The sequence below is a fragment of the Apis mellifera genome, linkage group LG3 (assembly GCF_003254395.2).
Source record: "Apis mellifera strain DH4 linkage group LG3, Amel_HAv3.1, whole genome shotgun sequence".
Classification (NCBI taxonomy): Eukaryota; Metazoa; Arthropoda; class Insecta; order Hymenoptera; family Apidae; genus Apis; species Apis mellifera.
Window position 1 is genome coordinate 5665475 of NC_037640.1, and position 22140 is coordinate 5687614.

A 22140-nucleotide genomic window follows, 5' to 3' on the forward strand; every position below is an offset into this window, starting at 1 on the left:
TGGGATTGTGAAAAGCATCGAAGATTGAAAAAGCATCGGTTCTTTTTTTTTTCTTTCGCGATAATTTCAATCATCTTGGAGAGTTTGTCAAGATTATTAATGGACGTGAAACCGGAATTATTACTTGTCAGTATATTTGCTACGATTCCTTATTATTTCTATTGGAATCGAACAATTTTCCTTACAATTATCCTTACACAATTCTTCCAAGAAAAATTATTTTTCTATTCTCTTCTATTAAATGATTCTTCCAACACAATCTATAGATGGATAAGGAAAAGCATTCCTTGTTGTTTCGATCGATCGACATTTTCTCAACCACTGTATATAACAAATTCGATTTGTATTAACGTTGAAAATTCTCTCTGTTAGATAGAGGAGGGGATAAGGGGAGTTAAGAAGATCACGTTCGGTTTGGTAGAATCGATTGAATCGTCCCGTGTTCACATTTGTCCTGCACGGGCCGGTACACGGGGCAGCGGTCTTATGAATTATGCACGCCGGGGAAGAGCGTAGCCTCGCGGAATATTATCAACCTCGCTGTTATCTGCCGTTATTGCGGCCGCCTACCGCGACCTGGTCGTGCACACGCCTGCCCTCGTACCGTCGCCCACGTACAAATTCTACGGCATTCCACCGTGGAGTCGCGACGTCCGCGCGAGGAGATAACAACCGTGATTTTTTAATCGATGCCCAACCGTGCCCCCCATTCGCTGGAAATGAGATTTCATTGTTGGAAGAAACCACGATCGCGATTACGTCGATGTTGCTTCGAACAGAGACCCATCTTTCCCTCCCTTCCCCTGAGATTATTAATATTTAGAATAATATCATCGATGTTCATTGTCGTTATCAATGATAATCTTGCGTGATGGCTTCTCCTTTGAAGGTTGAGAGGCTGAAATGATTCTTGTTTATTATCGATTCGACGTTCGATTTGGAGAAGAAATTGATCGAAACACAGGCGAGAAGATACTTTTTATCGATGGACGTGAATTTGTAATTGATTTATGGAAGAATGACAGGGATTTAATCGATGTTGGTATTTGTTTTCCAGGGCCGGCATAAGAGGAATGCGACGTTCCCCGGTGGACAGACCACCATTCTTCAGGTCACTCCTACGATCAGAAGTGAGTGTAATAACTTTTTTTTTTTTTTATTAATGACGTTTGTAAGAATTACGCTTGCGACACACTCTCGATACGAAGTGATTAATACTTCATCCATCGTGTTATTGAACAACTATTAAGTCTTATAAATACCATTCGAGAATTAAATATAGATTTTCCTCTTTCAATGGATTTCGTTACAAATTTATCAATTACCTTTCACACGGATAATAAATCAAAGAAAATCTATTAGCTCTAACCCATCATCACTCTTACAGGTAACACGCCGAATCCACCTCGACCACGGTTCAACAGCTGCCGTTCAGAGCCCCGCAGCAACACATGGATCTCGGAAACGAGCGTCCCCGCAGACCTTTGCGCGTCTGTCTTCTCCTCCACGCCGTCTCTGGTGACCAACAGCGTGGTAACGACGACCAGCAACACGTCGATGAGCAACGGGAACGCGGTGGAGAACAGCAACGACCATCGTGTCACCGCCAACGTGTCACCCCTGAGAACCAGCACGCCACTTGAGAACGGTGGCTCCACCTACGTAACTTCCGTTCCATCCACCTCGACCATGAACGGGAGCGTGTCCAGCACCGTGTACACGACCGTGACCACGTCGACCACGACCACCGTGGTGTCGTCCGTCTCCAACTCGTTGACGGAGAAGCCACCGATCGTGCCCCCCAACGAGGGTAGATCGAGCTACAAGGATCAACCGGCTAGCAGCGCCTCCCCCCCGACCAGAGACAAGCTTCGAGCGGAAGACAAGGCCAGACGCAGGATGAATCAGCACGGAGAACGAACCGGGACCGCCTGCTCTGGCGAGAAACTAGGTCTGTATATGCTCGAATATATTCGCCTTGGCCTTGACTTCGTTGATCGAGGAGATGATTTAGATTAAGTTGCGGATACGATTAGGTTAGGTTAGGTTTAAGACAGATGTCATTGCCATTTTGCAGCAATGATTCTGATGTGTGGCAGATGCACACGTTTAGAGAGGTTTAGGTTAGGTCGGGTTGCAGATGGCCGGTGCTACGTCATTGCCATTTTCTAATGAAAATGTAGCGAGATTTGTAGGTTAGGTTAGGTCGTGATATGTCACGTTGTTGCCATGGCAAAGTGGAAAGTAATAGCGTATCAGAATTGGAACTTTGAAAGATGTTGATGCTGTTTTATAAAAATGATCTGGTTATAGTAGGGATAGGGAAATTAATAGGGAAATTAGTGTAAAGTAATACGTCGGATGTTGAAATTGGAGTTTTGAGAGGTGACGTCAATGCCATTTTGTAGCGATGATCCGCCATAGTAAAGATCATATAACGAGAATAAAATAATATAATAGATGTCAGAAATAGCGCTTTAATTGATTTATAACTGAATAATCTTTGGAAAGTTAAAAGAAAATAGCTGCAATTGATATTAATTGTGTAACATGTTGCAATTGACATCAGTTAAATGATTTAATTCACAATTTTGCTATAAATGATTTGCTATTTAATGATTTTATAGTTTTGTTGATTGATTCATTTCTATAGAATTTGGGAATTATTTTAATTTTGATAAATTAGATAATTTCTTTAGATTATTTTCAATTCTAACTTCTGAAAACTGAAAAACTGACACAAATTTTTGAGAAAGAAATTTTAGCGAGTCAAATATAAACTTAATTTATGATTGAATAATTTTTTCAAGCATTGGATGAACGGTTCTACGAAATTAAATATTTCGTTTTTGTGGAACTTAAGATATTAAATCGTTATTTTCTCGACGTTTGTTTTTCTGAATCAATGATTGGAATCAATGATCCGGCGAAGGGTACCGTTTTTGCGGAATTTTAGAAATAAATTGATCAGGAATTTCCTTCGATGCAAGGTTAATGGAAACTTATGGAAGATATAGAAGAGGGTTTGGAATGTGATTAATCGTTCGAATGTATGCAGAAGCATTCTCAATTGGCTATTCATTCGAAATTAACAGCAAATCTAAATTTCTGTTAGTTAACCTCGCGACAAGGATGAGTCACACCATGGAACATCTGGTTGTATCGTCATTTACAGTCGTTACTCGTCGATGCCGATTTAACAAGATACTGTGACATCTTTTATTCATCCCGCTATCGATTGCGTAGTCTTATTCATGCCCCTCTTATGCAAAAGTTGTAACATTTAATCCCCCGATAATAAAGGTAGCCAAATCGTTAATCAATCTCGCTATAAAATTATATCCACCGACCAATGAAACGATAAAAGTAAAAGAAGAAGATTCAAGAGAAGATTTAAAAATCTCAATCCTCATTTAATTAATCATAATTTATAATCGAATAATGGGAGAAATTTTATATAACATTTCTATTAAACACGTTTGCTAAGATGCATAAAAAAATTTCATGCCATTTTTGTATCGATAAAAATTTCTCTATCATTTACGTAACGTGACTTCTCTCTCTCTCTCTTTTTTTTATTCTTTCGAATTGGATTCGACATCGAGTTCAATCGCGACGTTACTAGGTCGTGGATCTAGAGAGAAATTTTATTGCCCTCGCTGATCACAAAGGAGATCTGTTAACGCGATTCGATTTTAAGCCAACAATACAACGTTTCATTGAATCGACTGAGGAAACTGGGTCGTCTGCGACTATTCTTCTCCACCACCGATGATTCGCGCGTCCGCGTTAAATCGTACCTGACCCATTTTCCCGCCATGACAATTGGCGGTATAAACAAAACAGTTAGCGCGACGTGTCCACGCAACGTGGCCCGTGCGAAAATCCGACCGAATTTATTCCGTCCCTGGTATCATTATCTCCGATCTATATCTAACGTGGAATCGGAGAGGATCGAGTGTCGTCAAGCGTTATTGTTGCGTTCTCAACGGTGAGAAGAAGAGATGTTGGAGGAGTTCGAAAGTTTATATGGTATAGTGCTTTGTCCGGGAGCACAATGGTCTCACTGTGATCGCGGGGAATCGATGGATTTAATTCGATTAAGATAAAGAAGATTCGAGAAAAATTTAATTTTAAAAATCGTAGAGAGAAGTTAATTTAGAAGAGAAGTTTTCTATATTGAAATCGAAATATATCGTAAACAATATTCTTCCAGATTAAAATTTCAGACTAAATTCTAAAAATTAAGGAAAATTTATGATTTTTAATCGACGAATCTTAGAGCTAGCTTTTTCATTTATCCTCCTACGATGTTCTCGAGAATATCAATGTAACTTTTAATCGTTTATTTTCGCATCTCTTCTCACTGATCTACCTCAAACTGTCTGACAAATGAACAACAAGTAGTGTTCCAAGAAAAAAAAGTCTTTATAAGTCTCGAGCGTATTACGGGTTAATTTGTTACACAGAAATAATCATTAATTATATTTGTTAGAACGATCCTTTTACCGAATTCATCCACGACGGATAAACATTTTAATAAGGAATTTTAATCGCAACGGGGACAAAACACGTTTACACACGTATTCGCGCAACACGTATAAAAAAAGTGTCTCCACAGACACGGAAATTGTTAGCGGAGAAATTAATCAGCGGACTCGAGAACAGGCGCCTGGCTCCCTCGAACGTGATAGGGGATTCCAATTAAACGAGCGAGGGGGGAGGGAAGGAGAGGAGAGGAGAGGAGGGTTTTTCTATGCGCCGTTCCCACCATCGGTATCTCATACCTGCTTTCCAATCGGCGATAAGTTAAGCCTCGGTCGTTTTCAGTGAGCTACGAGCCTTTAATCGCGATATGATCCCTCTCCCTCCCCTCCTTCCCCCCTCAGGCTCACGTGGCTGCGATTTCTCTCTTCGCAGCCAGTTGTTGCTGGTTCCTTCGGATACAGGTACAGGTTTTAGAAAGATTAAGGATGAATGTCTGTTTCTCGCATTATCACAGGGGGATCGTTGTTGTCGATGTTTCGGTGTAAAAGTGAAAGTAACGGAGAAATCGGCGAAAAAAAGACGATCAACGATATGACGATAATGATAGTTTTTTTTTACTTACGGGTCGAATCGTTCATTGTTCAAATTACTTGTAATTACATGTCGGAATGTAGGTATAAAGTTGGATAATTGCTTTCTTTTTATTGGTGAGGCGAATCGTAAATCAACATTATACGATTTCCTCGAGGTATTGACATTTGAATTTTTCTTTTTTTAATAATTTTTGTTCAATAGCGATATTTTGAGGCTATTCGTGTAATCTTCTTTTTCGTCTATGATAATAAATTAACGAATCGATCATAATCATATTTCTTTTTTTAAATTATATATTAAAAAAATTTAATCAAAAATTATATCCCATCCACGATGGAAAGAATTTCTTCGATCGCTAAAATGTCGACGAGATAAAAATGAAGATGGTGATCCATCATTCTCGTTCATTATTATTAAGATAAGAAAACATTCCAAACGTTCTTAATTTTTATCGGCGAAACCGGCCAATAATAATGATTATCGAAGAAAAATTTTCTAAACGTCAATCGTAAATCGAATCGATTCGATTCACTTCGATATATATATTCTTTTCGCTGTTTGACAATTTGATTAATAAGAAGCGTATCGCTATCGAAACGTTTTAATCGGCGAAAAAACATGGCGAATTTTTCACCGTTTCATCTATTTCATTGAGAACCGGTTGCGCGTCCTTTTTTGAAACTCGCGCGTTAACTGCGCGCGCTCGTTTTACACCGTTAATCCGTGCAATTTGTTCACGCATCATTATCGAATTAGCTTTTTCCACAGTTGGTTCGTTATCCAAACGTGAAAAAAAAAGAAAAGAAGTCCAATCGTAGAACGCGCGTGGACGTGCACGTTATCTTTCTTTCGTTCGATTCGACGCGTGTTGGTGATAGTTCGTTTAGGATACGAGATGTGTAACGGTGAATCGATGGTTCAGAGCATAAAAACAAGCGTCTTGTAATGCTTGAAACTAGGAATATTCGAAGAATTGTTGGAATAATTGGCGATCTTAGAACCTTGGACGTAGATTCTTGTACAATTTCTAATGAAAAAATTTCAATCAGTATATGTATTGGATGAGTATAGAAGCAAAACTATATTTTAGAAAAAGAAAATTAGAGACAATTATCAGAATGGAGGATCGTTAAATCAAGTATTCTAAACTCGAAGTGTAATAATAAATAATAGCAAATAAAAAAATCGTTCGAAAGATGACAAATTCTATCTCAAGTGCAACAATGCTGTAAACGCGCGAATTCTTAAACAAGCGATCCTATTTCCCAGGAACACAGATGATACATCGATCAACATTATCTCTCGAGGGTAATGATTTCGAACAGGCTTGATTGACACGTCAATACGGAAATTCAGTATTAAACGGTGAATCGGCAACGGGGGAAAAAAAGTTAAGTAATCCACGTCCGTGGAACGAAGGAGGATCCGGCGTATCGAGATTTATAAGGGTCTAACTAGCACAGTCGTACCTTCCGATTCCACGGGATTCGCCTTGGTGTGATTACGTTTCCCGTTTGTTGCGTAATTACGTGTGCACAATCATCGAGAAAATCTACCGGGTTCTCCGCGTGCCCCATGATCTCTCTACTCTCCCGATCCGTAGATTTCATTTAGATTGGCTTCGAACGTCCAGCAACCCGTTCCCTTCGAGTTCTCTTCCAATGATCCGCAGATTGTCTGAAAGATACACGCTATTAAGGATATCCGATCGTCTCGTAAACAAGACCTTGCGAATTTATTAATTTTTTTTTTTAGTCAACTATTTAGTTGGATTAATAAAAATAATCTTTTATAAAAAAAGAAAATTGTATTCTTTTTCTTTGAGATCGATATTTAAAATTTCTTTCTTATTTCTAGAAAGATTCAGATTTACAGATAAATTATTTCTTTAACGCGAAGTTCAGAAATTTAATTTAAACTTTTAATTTAGAGATCGATTAGATTTTTGTAAAAGATTTAATTCTTTCTTTCTCAAAAAAAGAGAAGCACAATATTTCGATCTCTCGGATAACTAATTCAACACGAGTGATGATCGATCGTTGAAAGCCAATCTCCCTCGAAACTCACCCCATTGTTTCCACCCTGCCTAAACGTCGTTTATTCCCCGGCAAGAGAGATAGCTCGCTGAAAACTGTTATTAGCATAATAATGAAGGTTAGATTTCGACGCCGGGTGGATAGGAACGGTGGATAAACGAGACAGATAAGCGTTCTTGCCGCGGCACGGAACGAGGCCGAGTTATTAATTAGTCGGCGGTCAATTAGCAAAGCCGATCGTTTGGCCTTGCCAACGTTCAAACCATCTTTTCCTCGACCGAAAAATATTTAATTGCCCGTGTTTGCGACCAATGTTTTTGCGTTAACGAGCAGTTGAACGAAACCAGACGGAAAACGCGCTCGCTCGTGATTATTATTAGGATGCTGGTCTATCATTATCGTGTTGCAATGCGCGACGACGACTCTATCGAAGAGGCGGGTGAAACGATTTGACGCTTGTTCCGCAGACGATGACGCCTGTCGAAGGATCCTGTTGGAGCATGAAAGAGAAAGAGAAGGAAAGTTGCGAGACATTGCCGCCTCCTTGACCCAGCCACGCGTCAGGAGGAGCATCAAGCCTAGGACGTCTGAGCCGACAAGGGATGTGGTGGATGCGGCCAATGCGGCCTATCAGGACAAATTTGTGAGTTGATTGAATTCTGAGAAATGTTTTGGAAGCATGGAAATTTTAAATTAACGATCGTGTAATTGGAATGATCAGAGTAGTAAGAATTCGTTGATTATTCTTCTACAGGTTAGAGGCGATCCGGATGGATGTGGCCTCGACATCTCCGGCATTAGATACTCTCCTACCTCTGAACTGAGGGTCGATCTGCCCGCTGAAGATTTGTTAAACATCAAGAAAGGCTGGTTAATGAAACAAGGATTAAATAAGGTTCGTCATCAAATCTATTTCTGTTAAGTGTTCTTACAATCATCCCCCAATTAAGACATTTCTTTAGATGCGAGAATACTTTTCAAAGAATAAAATCGATTAAATCTTTCAGCTCAATATGAGAGCCAAAAGTTAAGTTAAATTCGTTTGATCTTGCTTAAGATCATGCCACGTTTCTCTTGTTGAAATAATTTACAATGGTTGTGTACAGTAGCGAGGGCCAATAATAACAGATATATAGATATACAACGAATGGTGTATTCTTCAGGAATGGAACAAGCATTGGTTCGTGCTTCGCGGTTGCGGCCTCATGTACTACCGAGATCCCTGCGCGGAAGATAAGGGTATCATGGACGGTGTCATAGATCTGAATACCGTTACCGCCGTCACGCCCCTTCAAGTCGCAAGAAATTATGGATTCCAGACTGTGGTGAGTGTGACCGGTGGATTTGCACGCGGTGATTTACGGTAATTAACATTCCGCACGAACGAACGAATCAACGAACGGAAATCCAGTTAGTTCTTACGGGAGCTGCAATTTTCTTCCTTTTTTCCCCCCCTCTTTTTTCTTTTTTTTTTTATCTGTTCGTCAGCCAGATATTACAATGCAGAGGAAATCGGTTTACATTGTCTATCCGCTTTGGATTTGTGTTTGAACGTTCATTTTGGATAAAGAATATTAATCTCAGTGAATAAAGAATTAAGGAAAAGTTTAATATTAAATTACTTTAATTGTCCAAGTTTTTTGATACATCTTGGATTAAAGATTTGATGAAAACTTGTTCAATAATAAGAATTTCTGAGTCCAAGTGACGAATAATATTAATGAAAGGACGAAAAATTATTATATACATTTCTCCTTTGAAAAATAAGTGTTAATATCTAGAAACTTAGAGTATTGTACAGCCATCCCTTGTAGTTAACCGTGAATCTCCCTGAGGGCTTGCTGGTCAATTGGATTGCCGGAATTAACTTCCGTGGCCGGGATGGGAGTGGCTGGAAAAAGTCGGTAACTCAATTTCACGCTAGAACAGATCTTGGAACTCTTCGTTTATTCGTGTCACTGATCTCTGTCACCCGCTCTGTATCCTGCTGCTTTGCCCCACATCGATGATTAACGTTTCTGTTTCTGTCGTTTTTGCCTCTTTCCTTATTGGATGATTTACTTTACTCTCTCCTCTTCTTCTTCTTCTTTTTTTTGCGTTCCAAGGCCTGGGACGATCGAGGATCTACCGTATTGTCCGCGGTGACCGCTGGTATACGAGCCAGTTGGATGTCGGCCATTCGGAGGGCTGCCAATTTACCAGATCCTGACAATGGCAACGATTCTCTGACGGTTTGTCAGGATGCGCAGCAAGATAACACCCCGCAATCACCTACCGCGTAAGTAAGGCAATGTAAAGAAAAATTATTTAACATATTCACGAGGATAAATCAAAAAATCGAAGAGATACATCTACTGGACGTTTGTACAAACATTTGTACGCATCTTTTCACATATCTTGGTTCAAAATGCGAGTACTGTACTTGTTTCGTAAAATAAGATATCCTCGTGCAAGCATTCTTCATTCTTGGAACGTAAGTTAAAGCTCTGTTTTTTATTTCAGATCGCTGACAGACCGCGAGAGAGATTCCTCGGTCGTTCCTTCAACGTCGGTCACACCACGCTCAGTCCTGTTCTCCTCCGACGAGGAATATCGAACGGCATCCGAAGGCGGCAGAAGGGAGTCCGGTGATTGGTCCGAGGTCCCAGTATCGCCACCCTTAGTGAGAAACGGCGACTGGCCCAGTGGATTGAAGGGTTCCAGTTGGTCAGATTCGGCGAACCACGAGTGGTCAGAATTACCTCCGTCGCCACCGTTGACTAGAACCGCTTTGTCCAGAGTGAAAGCTCGATCCAGATCAAGCTCCAGATCCAGAGTTTACAAGAGAAGTTGCAGCTCGCCCCTGAGCTCGAGAAGAAGCACTTTGGATAGCGTGAGGTCGGAGGATTTGATGATGGCCTGCTGCGAATTAGGAGAGGATGAGGAACAGCACAACGGCCATATGCAGAATAGTTGTCTGTCGAGCGCAAACGAGAGCCCATTGATAGTAGAATTGTTGGAGAACCAGGTGTCTTTGCTGCGCGATCAGTTGGATCAAAATCAGTCGCATCCAAGCACGCTACTAGTCATTATCGAGCGTCAAGAGAACGAGATAGAAAGCTTGAAGTCGCAGCTGAATACGGCGAGAGCGGACGTCGCGAGCGCTGAGAAGGAACTATCCAGGTTGAGGCAGCAAAAGGCCGAGGCCTCCATCAGAGAAAAACAGGTGGATGAATTGTTGAGCACGATCCAGAGAACGGAGCAGCAGAGAAACAAGGATTTGGAGGATCTGGAGAAGATGAAGAAGATGTACAACAGGGATAAGGAGATGTTGGAATGCAAGTTGTTGGAGACCGAAGCTATTCTTAGAGAGACCAGCGAGCGATGTGAAATGCTTACTAAAGAGTTGGCATCGAGTCATAGAACCGTCGAACATCTGCAGTCGGAGATAACCTCTTTGAGCAATAGATTATCTCAAGGTACGTTGATCGAATAAAAATGTTCTCATATTGATAGAATTGCTAATTATATTATATTATTCATCCAGGGATAGAGGAAAACGAGCGTTTGTATAGCAAAGTTAGGGAACTGGAAGACAAAGGGGGGTTGTCTTCTTCGAAAGAACGAGGAAGAAGCTTTGATTCTCTCAGTGATTTGACGAACATCGAGCTGGATCTGGATTTCAATTCTCTTGACAAGGAAAGGTAATATGTTTAACCTGTTTCTACATTGATTGAATCGATTGATTGAATTGTTTATTATAAATATTTACAAACGAGATAAATCTTTTATTTATCTAGAATCGTGGAAGAATACGACGAACTTAGATCCCGTTTCGAGAAAGCTATCCTTGAGATACGCGCGATGCGCAAGGAGCTTCGCGAGGCGCACGCAATGCAGGATGCTTTGGAATTGGAGATCTTTGCTCACAAGCAGGACGCAGCTAGCGTGAACGAGACGAATCAAGCTCAGATACAATTAATGGCAGCTAGGATCCAAGATTTGACCAACAAGCTTGCAGCCAGCGAGAAGCAAGTAAGGAATCTGAAGCAGAAGCTGACAAAAGCTGAAACTAGGGACAAGAGGAGGTCGTTGTCGTTGAAGGGTCGTGAGTCCTTCCAGATTTCTCAAGAGATGGAGGACAAGTTGGTGGATCTGGAGAACAAGATCTGCGCTATAGAACGCGGGAAGAGCGTAAGCGCGCCTGCGTCGGCGGGAAGCAGCCCTAAGGAGTCGAGCCCTAATCCAAAGAAGGAGAAGAGGAGGGATAGCAAGAGTCTAGACCGGACCAGATTAAGAAGGAAATCGCTGGACAGTGCAACTAGTTCAGAACCGATGAAAGTGTTGATCAGACTCAGCACGTTGGAGACGAAGGTGGCGAACGTGCAGGAGAACATGGCGAGCGACGCGGAGAAAGACTCGAGCGAGTGCAGCGAGATAAGCGCGCCCTCGACGAGCGAGGTATCGTTGGAGATCATCGCGAGGTTGAAGAAATTGGAGAGAGTCGTTTCGAAGTCGAAGAGGAGGCTGGAGAAGTGTTTAGGCTCGACGCAAGCCGAGGACAAAGCGGAGAAGTGTTTGCGCGAGGTAAACGATATTTTGGACTCGTGTTTAGAATGTAAGAAAAACCAAGGTAGCGCTCAAGTGACCGAGTCAGTAGGCATAGTGGTATCTAGACTAGAGACTATACTTAAAGATAAATTGAGCGAACTCACGAAGAGACGGCAGACGCTCGAGCAGAACGGCCAGCTGGACGATAGGGAGAAGATGAAGCTGATCGCGGAGAGGGTCGCGTTCGAGTTCGTTGTTTTGAGACAGATCAAGTGCGCGATCGGCCGTACATTCGACCGTAGTGCCGTCCTCAGTGAATTGGTCGAAACTAGTCAGCTTGCCTCAAGCTTAATGCGTAAGATTCACGGAACTAAGCCCAAAACGTACCAAAACACCAGTTACATTCAGTATCTTACTAGAGTGTTAGCCAATAAGTTAGTACTAGTAGGTGGTGTGGCCGCGACGGAGACGGTGACCAAGGAGGTGTCCGCGGCTCGTAACGAGAGCTTGAACTTCTTGCTGCAGAAACAGCGCGAGATAAACGAGATGGTGTGCAGATACAAGGAGACGAAGTTGAGACAGCTCGCGGAGGCACTGGCCGCCGAGACGTTGAGCATGTCGGAGCAAGAGGATTCGAGCAAGCAACAGGCGACCAACTCGAGCAAAAAGTTGCTGGAGGACAGACGGATTCGGGAGGCATGGGCGCTTGCCCAAGAAACGGTGAGCAAAGAGTTGGTGCAGGCGGAAGTGTCCCACGTGATCATGCGCTGCGGCCAGATGTACGAGCAAAATATCACGAGCGTGACCGATGCTTGCCTCAACTTCGAGAGCGCGGAGAACGTAACGTTAGAATCTTGGATCGATGCGGCCCAATCCAGGCTGCGCGAAGAGATGGAACAGTCGACACGCGAGCTGTCCAACGTGTACGAAGAATGCCTTCACCGGTTGAAGAAGAGCAAGCCGGCGATAGTCGAGTCGAAGTACGAGTCGAGACGATTGTTGACGGACTACGCGGACGTGATCGCGCACAAAGCTTTAATAGACGCCAGAATCGAGCTTCTTCGGGAGAACACGAGACAATTGACGACGCCCTTCCCCGGGGAGACTTTCGTATCTAGTCTAATCCGAAACGACGACGTTCTTTCGTGTCTGCTGGAGGCAGACGACCAAGAGTTCCAAAGCGACCCGATTCTCGACGCGGAGTACAGTTACCTTTATCAGCAATTTAGCAAGGAATGCGAGGACAGGATATCCGGTTCGAAGCGCGCCTCGAAGGAGCAAATAAAGAACGTCGGCCAGAGTTTGCTCTGTCTCGAGGAGGATTTGGTCGAGTTGGGCAAACGTGTTCGAGAGAAATTGGACGAGGACAGCGAGGAGAATGTTTCGTGGCCGGCGAAATCGGCCGCGATGATTACCATTACGGACTGGTCGAGCGTGTGCGAGAAATGCTCGCAGTTGCGCGAGCAGATAAAAAAATTGAGCGACCATATGAACAGCGTGACTTGCAAACAGTGTGACCAATTGCAGAAAACTATCGAGAGGATAACGGCGGAGCACAATCAAGAGTTGGAGACGTTGAAGCGTAACCAGGAGAGGGATTTGATGGACATCAAGGGTGAATTGGACAATCAGAGGCAATCGTTGACCTCTCAATACGAGCAGGAAGCGGCCAGTTTGCGTGAAAAGGCGAGAAAATTGGAGCACAGGCTGAACGCAATGGACTCCGAGCACTCGGCTCACGTGAACGAGCTTAGAGCCGCTTATCAAAGATCTATGAGCGCCGAATTGGATACAGATGCGGAGACGAGGAAGAGATACAAAGAAGAGATCAAGCAACTGCGAGCGTTGTGCGAGAAGGGTTTGCTCGCTATGGAGAATTCCCACAGGCGCATCATTTCCGAGATGGAGGAGAAACACCGACAAGAGTTGGAAAATCTGAGGGTGGAGAAGGAGCAGGCGTTGTCGGAAGAGACTCAGGCCACTCTGGCGGCCCTGGACGCTATGAGAAAAGCTCACGAGCACGAGGTGCAGAAAGAAATAGCTAAATTCAAGCAGGAATTTATTAAACAAATGCAGGCACGCGAAGACATTGGCGTGCTTCACAAGGAACACGAGTATGTGATTTTTATTAATTCTTGTATTTTATGATTTTATTTTTTATCCATTATTAAATCTCAGCCAATTTATTATTATTAATTCATATTAATCATACAGGGAAGAGATGGAGGAGATCAAACAGGAAATTCTTTCCTTATCTGCCAAATACTCCTCCAAGTGCGTAGAATCAGCAGCCTTGGAGGAAAAGGTAGGATCCCTTACCAAGCAGCTTGCTCAAGCGCAACAACACATTATGCAATTGGACGCGAGGAACAAACAGCTCAGGGCGCACCTCGTATTGGAAACGAACGACAGCGCAAACGACAACGTGCAAATGTTGAGGGGCAGGGACAACGAGATTGCCGAGTCGAGGGAAGAGATCCATCGACTGCAACAGTTGAAGGTAACCCTTTGACGATAACCCTTCCCATCGCCGTGAACGTGCCCCGTTTACAGCATAGATGTGGTTAACAAAAAAGAGAGAAAAAAAATGTACCATACTAAATGATGATTAACTCCGCAATTACATGTTATGGCGCAATACCCACCACCCCCCCTCTTTACGAGCTTGTTGTTGCGATACGATGCTCCACGACTCTCTGACGCTTGATCGTCGTATACGTTTCTAAAGAGAAAACGCTTCTAAATAACGAAGTTCGGTCTATCATTTGTAAATAAACACATAGTAGACATAGGTTAAAAACGAGGTTAGGTACAGCAAAGCTTCCATGTTCGCTTTATTTCATCCGCCTCAATCGATAGGGAAGGAGAAAAGAAATAAAGAAAGAAAGAAAGAAAAGATCTTGTCATTTGATAAATTCGTGTCGATCAATTCGTTCCCATAATTTGAGAAAAATATATTTAATCAATCAAAGATCAAATTAGACCCGAACTTATCAAACGATCAAATATCTTTTAGACATACTTAACCAAGATTATCAAAACGTACGTTTACTCATCAATTTACAATATTAAAAAAATTGCTCTGTCTTTTCTTACCACAAGTCACGTAACAAAATCGCAAGAGTTAATATTAAGAGTTTAATATTCAATAACATTACTTGCATACATTGATAACAATAACAATAACAATAATAATAATAATAATAATAATAACAATTTTACGAACAATTTTCAATAGGAACAAGTCGACGGAGGTTTTACTGTACCTATCATCGAGCCTCGTGAGTAGCCCCATAAGGTGTAATTGTCCACGACACACACATTCCGTTCTGACCCGGCACCGATCATCGACGATCGTTGTTAACCAACCCACCCACCCATACCAAGCCGCACTTACGCATTATATATTTTCGATATTTCACTAACAGCATGGGGAGGCCCCTCGTGATACGTCCGGTGTGCCATCGAAATCTTCGTCGCTAAGCTACTCGCCGCAGCGTGGCCGGATTAATAACGAGCCGCTGCCCAAAGCGGCGATTAGCGAGGAGCAGAGAACGGGCGGCGAAAGGCCGACGAGAAACACGTTGTCCACGTTGCAAAAGAGCACGCAGGACAAGCAGGCAGCGTTCTCGTACAAGCTTGAACGCGTTAAATCGGTCTCGTTGCCTTACTCGAGTAACTTGGTTAGGCCGGGCAATAGTTCTGGCGTGAACACGCACGACGTGAAAGAGGTGAGCTTAGGTCAAAAGAGCCAGGAGCGTAGTAACGGCCTGGCGTCGCCGCTCTGGGACAGCCTGAGACCGAGGAGCGGACTGCCCCATCAGTATCAAGGTACAGAAGAAAGGTGAAATGGGAAAGAGGCGCGGGCGAGTCGCAGGAAATCTGGTAGAGAGAGAGCGAGAGAGAGAGCGAGAGAGAGAGAGAGAGAGAGAGAGAGAGAGAGAAGAAAAATAAGGAAAGAAGAAAACAATGCTTCTATTGGATCGCCGCCGTTTCTCGATCCTTCTCCTCCTCCTCGTTTCCGCTTCTTCTTTGAAAAGCATAGCAGCTGCATTCGGCTTAAACGTTCGTACGTTGAATAATTGATATCGAGTCGAACTTTGGCTCGTTGCTTTATTTTTTTTTTTTTTATTTTCCTTTCTATTCGATCATCTTTTTTATATTGTACGAACTTTGGCATGCGCTACAACATTTGCGAGGATCGAGGCCTTTGCTTTTAACCCCTTCGCTAAAAAGGAACATTTCTTGTTGTGAGCAATGTCGAGCTATATCTTGCATCTGTGTTTTTTTTATTCTTCTTTCGATTATAGAATATCTGGTCTAACTGATTTGGATAAACAAAAAAAAAATCGTTCATAACATCTCATCCTTGATAGCGAAGGGATTAATATTAAGGTTAAGCGAATGGTTTAACAAAGGATGATTCGCGGCATAGGTTTTTGCGATTGCCTTTTTTTTTTTTTTTGTTCGAGGAAGAGATATTATTATTATCATTACGGGGAACATAATAAGACTAACCTGGTGCTTTCTATTTAGAAATTAACCGCTTCGAGGAAAAACGAAAAATTCTAGTTGATAATCAAAATTGAATCAAAGCGAATTTAATCAAATTTCTTGTTGTGCAATAAACGTTTCTGTTATTTACATGTGTAACGCGTCGATGAGGTTGTAAACGCGGATCATTTTTGTCCGGCTTTCTTCGACGATAATAATGTTTCGACGCAATGTTTTGACAAGTGATGTGACTGAACTACTATTAATCGCTGTTCCAATATACGTGATACGAAGCGTAAAAAGAAAAAAAAAAACTATATAAATAATTATATTAATCCATATTACTCGAGGGTTGTCTAACCAATTGCTAACAAGAGAATTTTTTTAACGATGTAACGATGCAAAATAACTTCTGCCTTCTCGTGAATGTGATTTTATACTCCTTGGATGTCTAATCTGTGCGCATAATAATTTTTCAATGTATCATTAACAAGATTCGGAAGCGTGTGGGATCGGAAAAATAGTCTACCAAATAGTGTTTTTATAAGCGAGAATTTTGTAATACCGTAAACTTTTTACATTTTTCTTACACAACCGGAGATCATATTTTTGCAATCTGTATACAGTACGAAATGTCAATTTTTTTACATAAAAATATTCCACGTGCTTCCGAACACCCGCATCAAACTCTGCGATTGTAACTGTAAGAGCCGCTTCACTATTGGGAACATATTAGGTGTGTAAGAAAAATCATTAACTACTCCATTCTGACCGTCTTATCTGTCTTAGAGAGATACAGATCGGTGGCAACGTAGAATTAAAAAATATGTTTTTTAATTTTTCCATGATTTTTGGGTTCTTCGAGGTTCTTCGAGTTATATTTATATTTCTTTATAATATTGACCATGTAAAGAGAAAAGACTATTTAAAAATTTTATCGTTATATTATTATACATATATTTATATAATTATAAAATATATAATATATTTATAAAATATATAATAATACACAACAATAATATATATAATATTATATCGTTATATTATTATTGTTACATATCTCAAAATTTTTCTCAAATCATCAAGTTTTTATTAAATCAAAGACAAATGTGAGATTGAAATATAAAAGATTCGAAAACCAGATGGAACAAATTTCAATGCAACAGAACCCACAAATCATATCGTGTATAGAGTTTGTAAAGATTCGTATCCTTCTTTTGACAAAAAAGTCCAAGACAATTTTATACGTATTCTGAAATAATTCGTAAAAATGACTACACGAGAATGACGTGACGAGTATGATGATGTATACGCGGAAACGGACTGTGCAAACCTGATAATCGTATTTCGACAATTGTATTTCACACGAAAGGTGGCACAGCAGAGGCCGAAGGCGCCGGCGGTGGCTGGCAGAGCAGCGACAAAACCGAAAAACAGCAACACTCGGAGGCATACAGCTTCCATGCCGACAATCCTTCCGAGTCCCGCCTCACCCCGGAACCCCCAGCTCTCTCCGTTGCAGGTCCGTTCTCTTCTTTGCCAATTAGGAAGAATTTTTCCAACGATATTCGTCGACGAAGCACCACCCCACCACTTTTGTTTTGTCTTCGACACGCTTCCCTGTTCTGCACTTTATTCTTTTTCTTTCTTCACTTCTCCTTTAACCTTTGCTTTTAACGTCTCTACCTTAACTGGCTGCTTAACTGGCTTGGGATAAAATTAGAAGCTTGTCAAAGTTTAGGTTCAGGTTCCTTCATGTATTGTGTTATAATATATTATAATATTATATTGTTATTGTATAACAGTGTATTATTATAATATATTCGTTTAATTCCATAATGAATTATTGATACTGTTTGAAGTTTAATTGTTGATGCACATATATTTGATATATTTGGACTTTTTGAATATGTACAATTACTTGCATTAATACTTAATTATTTATTTTGTATGTGAAAGGATTATTTATGTATTCATGTTTTATTGTGAACAATTCTATTTTGAATACCTTACCTAAAAGAATATGAATAGAACACTTTTCTGTTTGAAACTAAAACTATACAAATAAATACATACTACATTTAAATAATCCTTAAGAAGATGTAATTTAATGTTCAAATATTAATGCAAGTAATCATATATATTCTTTTACCCGAGTTTACCACCTTGATTTCCTTTTCCACGCGAGCTTATTATTGAAGGTAACACAGGGAGAAAGGGAGATCGGTGAAGAGAATAGCGAATAAAGTGTAATCCCATTTACAGAGCTGATGAGGTCTCCAGCAGTGAGGTGGTCCAGCAGAAGTTGTCGTAGCTTGCCTCCAACGCCCACGCCGAGTTATCATCACCCGCTCCACCCACCACTTCCAGCGGTGGGCATGGTCGCCGAGAGGAAGAAACGTTTCGAGCTCTGAATCGTTAATTAACACGCATACTATATTCTTAAAAATTCATAATCACGCGTATCACACAAAAGAAAGAAAGAAAGAAAGAATACATTGTCGAAAACTCGTTTAATATAATTCGCGCGTACAATTGTTTTTCGAAATGGTGCTAAATCAGACTCGTTCCGAGTCTTCCTCAGAAGAATTTCACGAATTTCGACTCGTTTGCATTATCCACAAAAAATACAGCATTTTTCCGATATTCGTTTCTTCTCAAATATTTAGAATTAATCCATTTTTTATTTTTTTTTTCTCCATTGACAATTTACAGGCAATTCGTCACTGCCATAGGAAATAGAGCTTCGACGGTAGAATGGAGCAAATGTCAATTATTACGGTCGCCCGGGATCGTGCTCGTCGTAACGTAACGATATTGAGCATGTTTATCAAGTAAACATGATTCAATAGCCGAAACGAGGCTCGGGTCCCGCGCTAGGCTCGCGAGTTCTGCTTTAAGGTTGAAAGCCTATCGCGAACGATAGGTCGTTTTCGAAGGGAAACTGTCCTCCTTCTTCTCCCTCATATCGATCGAATTTATAATATCGTTTAATGGGACCACCGCTCGATAAAGGTGGTTAAATTTGATAAGCATTTAAAACTTTCGATGATTTTTCGACGTAGGACCGAGTAGTGATCGTTTCGATCGATTTTCGCGAGCGACGTGCGTTTCTAGGGCATTATTTCAGTTATATCTGCCGTTTCTCGTCGATTTTGCAATTATCGTAATGATGCAATTGTACACGTGATTGTTGATCAAGGTATTTCATTTTTTATTTTATCTTCTTAGTACGCGATATATTTTTCTGGTGCTTCGAGTCTGTATCTAAATTATAATAAATAGAGAAATATGTTGAGAAATTTGATTGAATTAATTGAACGGAAATTATTATTGGAAATTAATATTATTATCTTAGGTAGAGTATTTTTTTTTTTAAATTTTTTCGAGATGACGAGAAATGGCACGGAAAGCGACAGATGCGAAGGAAATACAGTAGAACGTCGATTATCGATCAATATTAAATTTCATGGTCTTGAATCTCTAGGAATCTCTAAACATAGAAAAGAGACCAAAAGTTTGAATAATCGACTGTCTACTGTATTGCGAGTCATTTATACAAGTGTCGTGGTAGTTAACGCAATGTAACGCATATATGTATTGGTGTGAAAGTGTATTGACAAATAATTCGTCAAGGTTGTTACGTTTGCGTTTTAATTATAAAAGAAATCGTAAGATTTGTTATAATGCCATCTTGTGACTTTACGAGGGGGCTAATTTTAATCGACGATCGGCTCAAAGTTCGTCTTCTAGGGAGGCTTCGATTATAATTTTTTTTTTTTTTTTTTTCATTTGTTGACACGTTGTTCGTGACTATTATTATTATTATTATTATTTTTTTTTTATTTGTTTTGTAAAGACGATTAGTATGTTAAAGCGAAAAAAATGGCGAAACTTTACTCGCGGTAAAAGAAAACGAGGTACCGTATGATTTATTCTTAATTTACATTCGTTTTCTCTTTTCACTTTTCTTTACTACCCGCACTGTTTCTTGTTAATTCTTCGTCGAATCGAAAATTATTTGTACGCTTGTTTTCGCTCTTGTTATGTATAGATTCTGCACATAATATTGAATATAATTACGGCGTTGTCACATTGCACTGTGTATTACCGCATTTTCTCATTGTGTAAATGTTTTTTGTCGGATCGCGACACATTATCATTTTTTGATGTTAATATTGTATAGTTTATGACGTTCTCAACTTAAGGAGCAAGAAAATATAAATAACTTTAGAATTAACCCCTTCCATATGAAATGGATTGTTTATATTATATGTTATTATTATATTGTATTCTATATTATATATTGTCACGGTTCGTTCCAGTGAGGATGTCATCCGACATTAATGTCAATAATGTCGAGGGAAGCGAATTATAACAAAAAAAAAAAAAAAAGAAAGAAAGAAAGAAAGAAAAGGATTATCGATAACAATATGATTCATTATCTCTTATGTAGAGTAATTACTCAGGATTGTTTAACATTTATAATATATTACAATTATACTTATTGTATTTGTATTATAATTTATAATAACGTTTGAAATAAAATATAGTAACCATTGACGTGAATATCTGTTTAATGAATCTATTTTCTTAGATTAAGAATGAAATAGGTAATAAATTCTAATTCAATGCATACTTTTTTATCACATCGAAATACTAGAACTTTCTAACCTCTTTAATGCAATTTAATATAATTAATTTAACGTAACAATAAAATTACAACATTAATAAAGTACGAAATGATTGGAATTAAAAAGAAATTACAAATAAAAAATAGAATAAATATTAACTTGTTTCAGCAAAAATTCCTTTAGTTCTAATTGATATTCTATATCACTATTGTAATGACGCATCAAAATTAAGGATAGACAAAGAAAGCAAGTAGAGAGACAAGGATAGCGATAGGATAAAAATATGAAAATCAGCGCCATCTTCAGAGTGCCGCAAATGAAACTATATAGACAAGGAGAGAAAATAATAGAAAAAGGATAGAGATAGGATAAAAATTGATCGCTAACGCCATCTCTTGAGTAGTGTAAGAATATGTTTCTTAAAACATTCAAAAGATGGCAACTCTCATCAATCCCTATTCTTCTTTATCTTATCTACTTCATTCTATGAGAAAGTATCTTTAGCACACAAGAGATGGCGTCGGCGGTTAATTCTGCTGCATAAAACTGCGCGGTAGTCCTGCATATTGGTTCTGCGCATATACGTAGTTCTAAAAAGGCGGGTACAGCAATTTGGAGGGAAATCTGTGGTCGTAGATTAATTTGTGTGTGTTTACGAATTTTGTGTAAATTATCAGTTATTTGTGCAAAATGGAGCCTTTGTTTCAGTTACATATTAAGGATATCGATATTTTGCTCATATATATAAAGAAGAGATTGATGTTAGGCGACGAATATCCTCAGGTATGTATAATTCTCAATTTGTAACGAAATATCAAAGTTCGTTGTCCATATTCACATGTTGCTAAGATTTTCAAGTTTAGCTTTTTAATTAAAATATTAATATATTATAAATTTACATTGGATCGTATATTATAGTTGTCATTACATAGTAATAATATAATTATAATTCAAAGAGAAATTGTATAGATCAAATGCATCGATAGAATATCCAATTTATTCAAAAATGGTTAACAAAAAGACAGTTCTTTCAAAGTTAATCAAGTTCGATATATTTTCGATTATATTTGAAATTTTATAAACCTCCAATGATCGTTTACTTCCGTACGTTTCATATAAAATATTTAATGCGAAACAATATGATTCATTTTTTCTTATGTAGAGTAATCACTTAGGATTGTTTAACATTTACAATACATTACAATTATACTTATTGTATTTGTATTATAATTTATAATAACGTTTGAAATAAAATATAGTAACCATTGACGTGAATATCTGTTTAATGAATCTATTTTCTTAGATTACGAATGAAATAGGTGATAAATTCTAATTCAATGCATACTTTTTTATCACATCGAAAT

At 39.6% G+C, this 22140-nt stretch overlaps 1 protein-coding gene across 9 annotated transcripts in view; it reads left to right on the forward strand.

The window, feature by feature from the left end:
* osp (outspread) overlaps nt 1–20711 on the forward strand; it is a 185459-nt gene extending 164748 nt beyond the window's left edge. For 2 of the 9 annotated variants that reach the window (XM_026439340.1, XM_026439343.1), the window contains 12 exons: nt 1058–1130; nt 1388–1951; nt 7586–7761; nt 7873–8013; nt 8282–8443; nt 9224–9396; nt 9621–10576; nt 10645–10801; nt 10898–13762; nt 13863–14148; nt 15077–15479; nt 17515–20566. In XM_026439340.1, the coding sequence (XP_026295125.1) occupies nt 1058–1130; nt 1388–1951; nt 7586–7761; nt 7873–8013; nt 8282–8443; nt 9224–9396; nt 9621–10576; nt 10645–10801; nt 10898–13762; nt 13863–14148; nt 15077–15479; nt 17515–17819 (6261 nt within the window). In that variant the 3' untranslated portion in view covers nt 17820–20566. 9 annotated transcript variants of the gene reach the window in all.
* The last annotated feature ends 1429 nt before the right edge of the window (nt 20712–22140 follow it).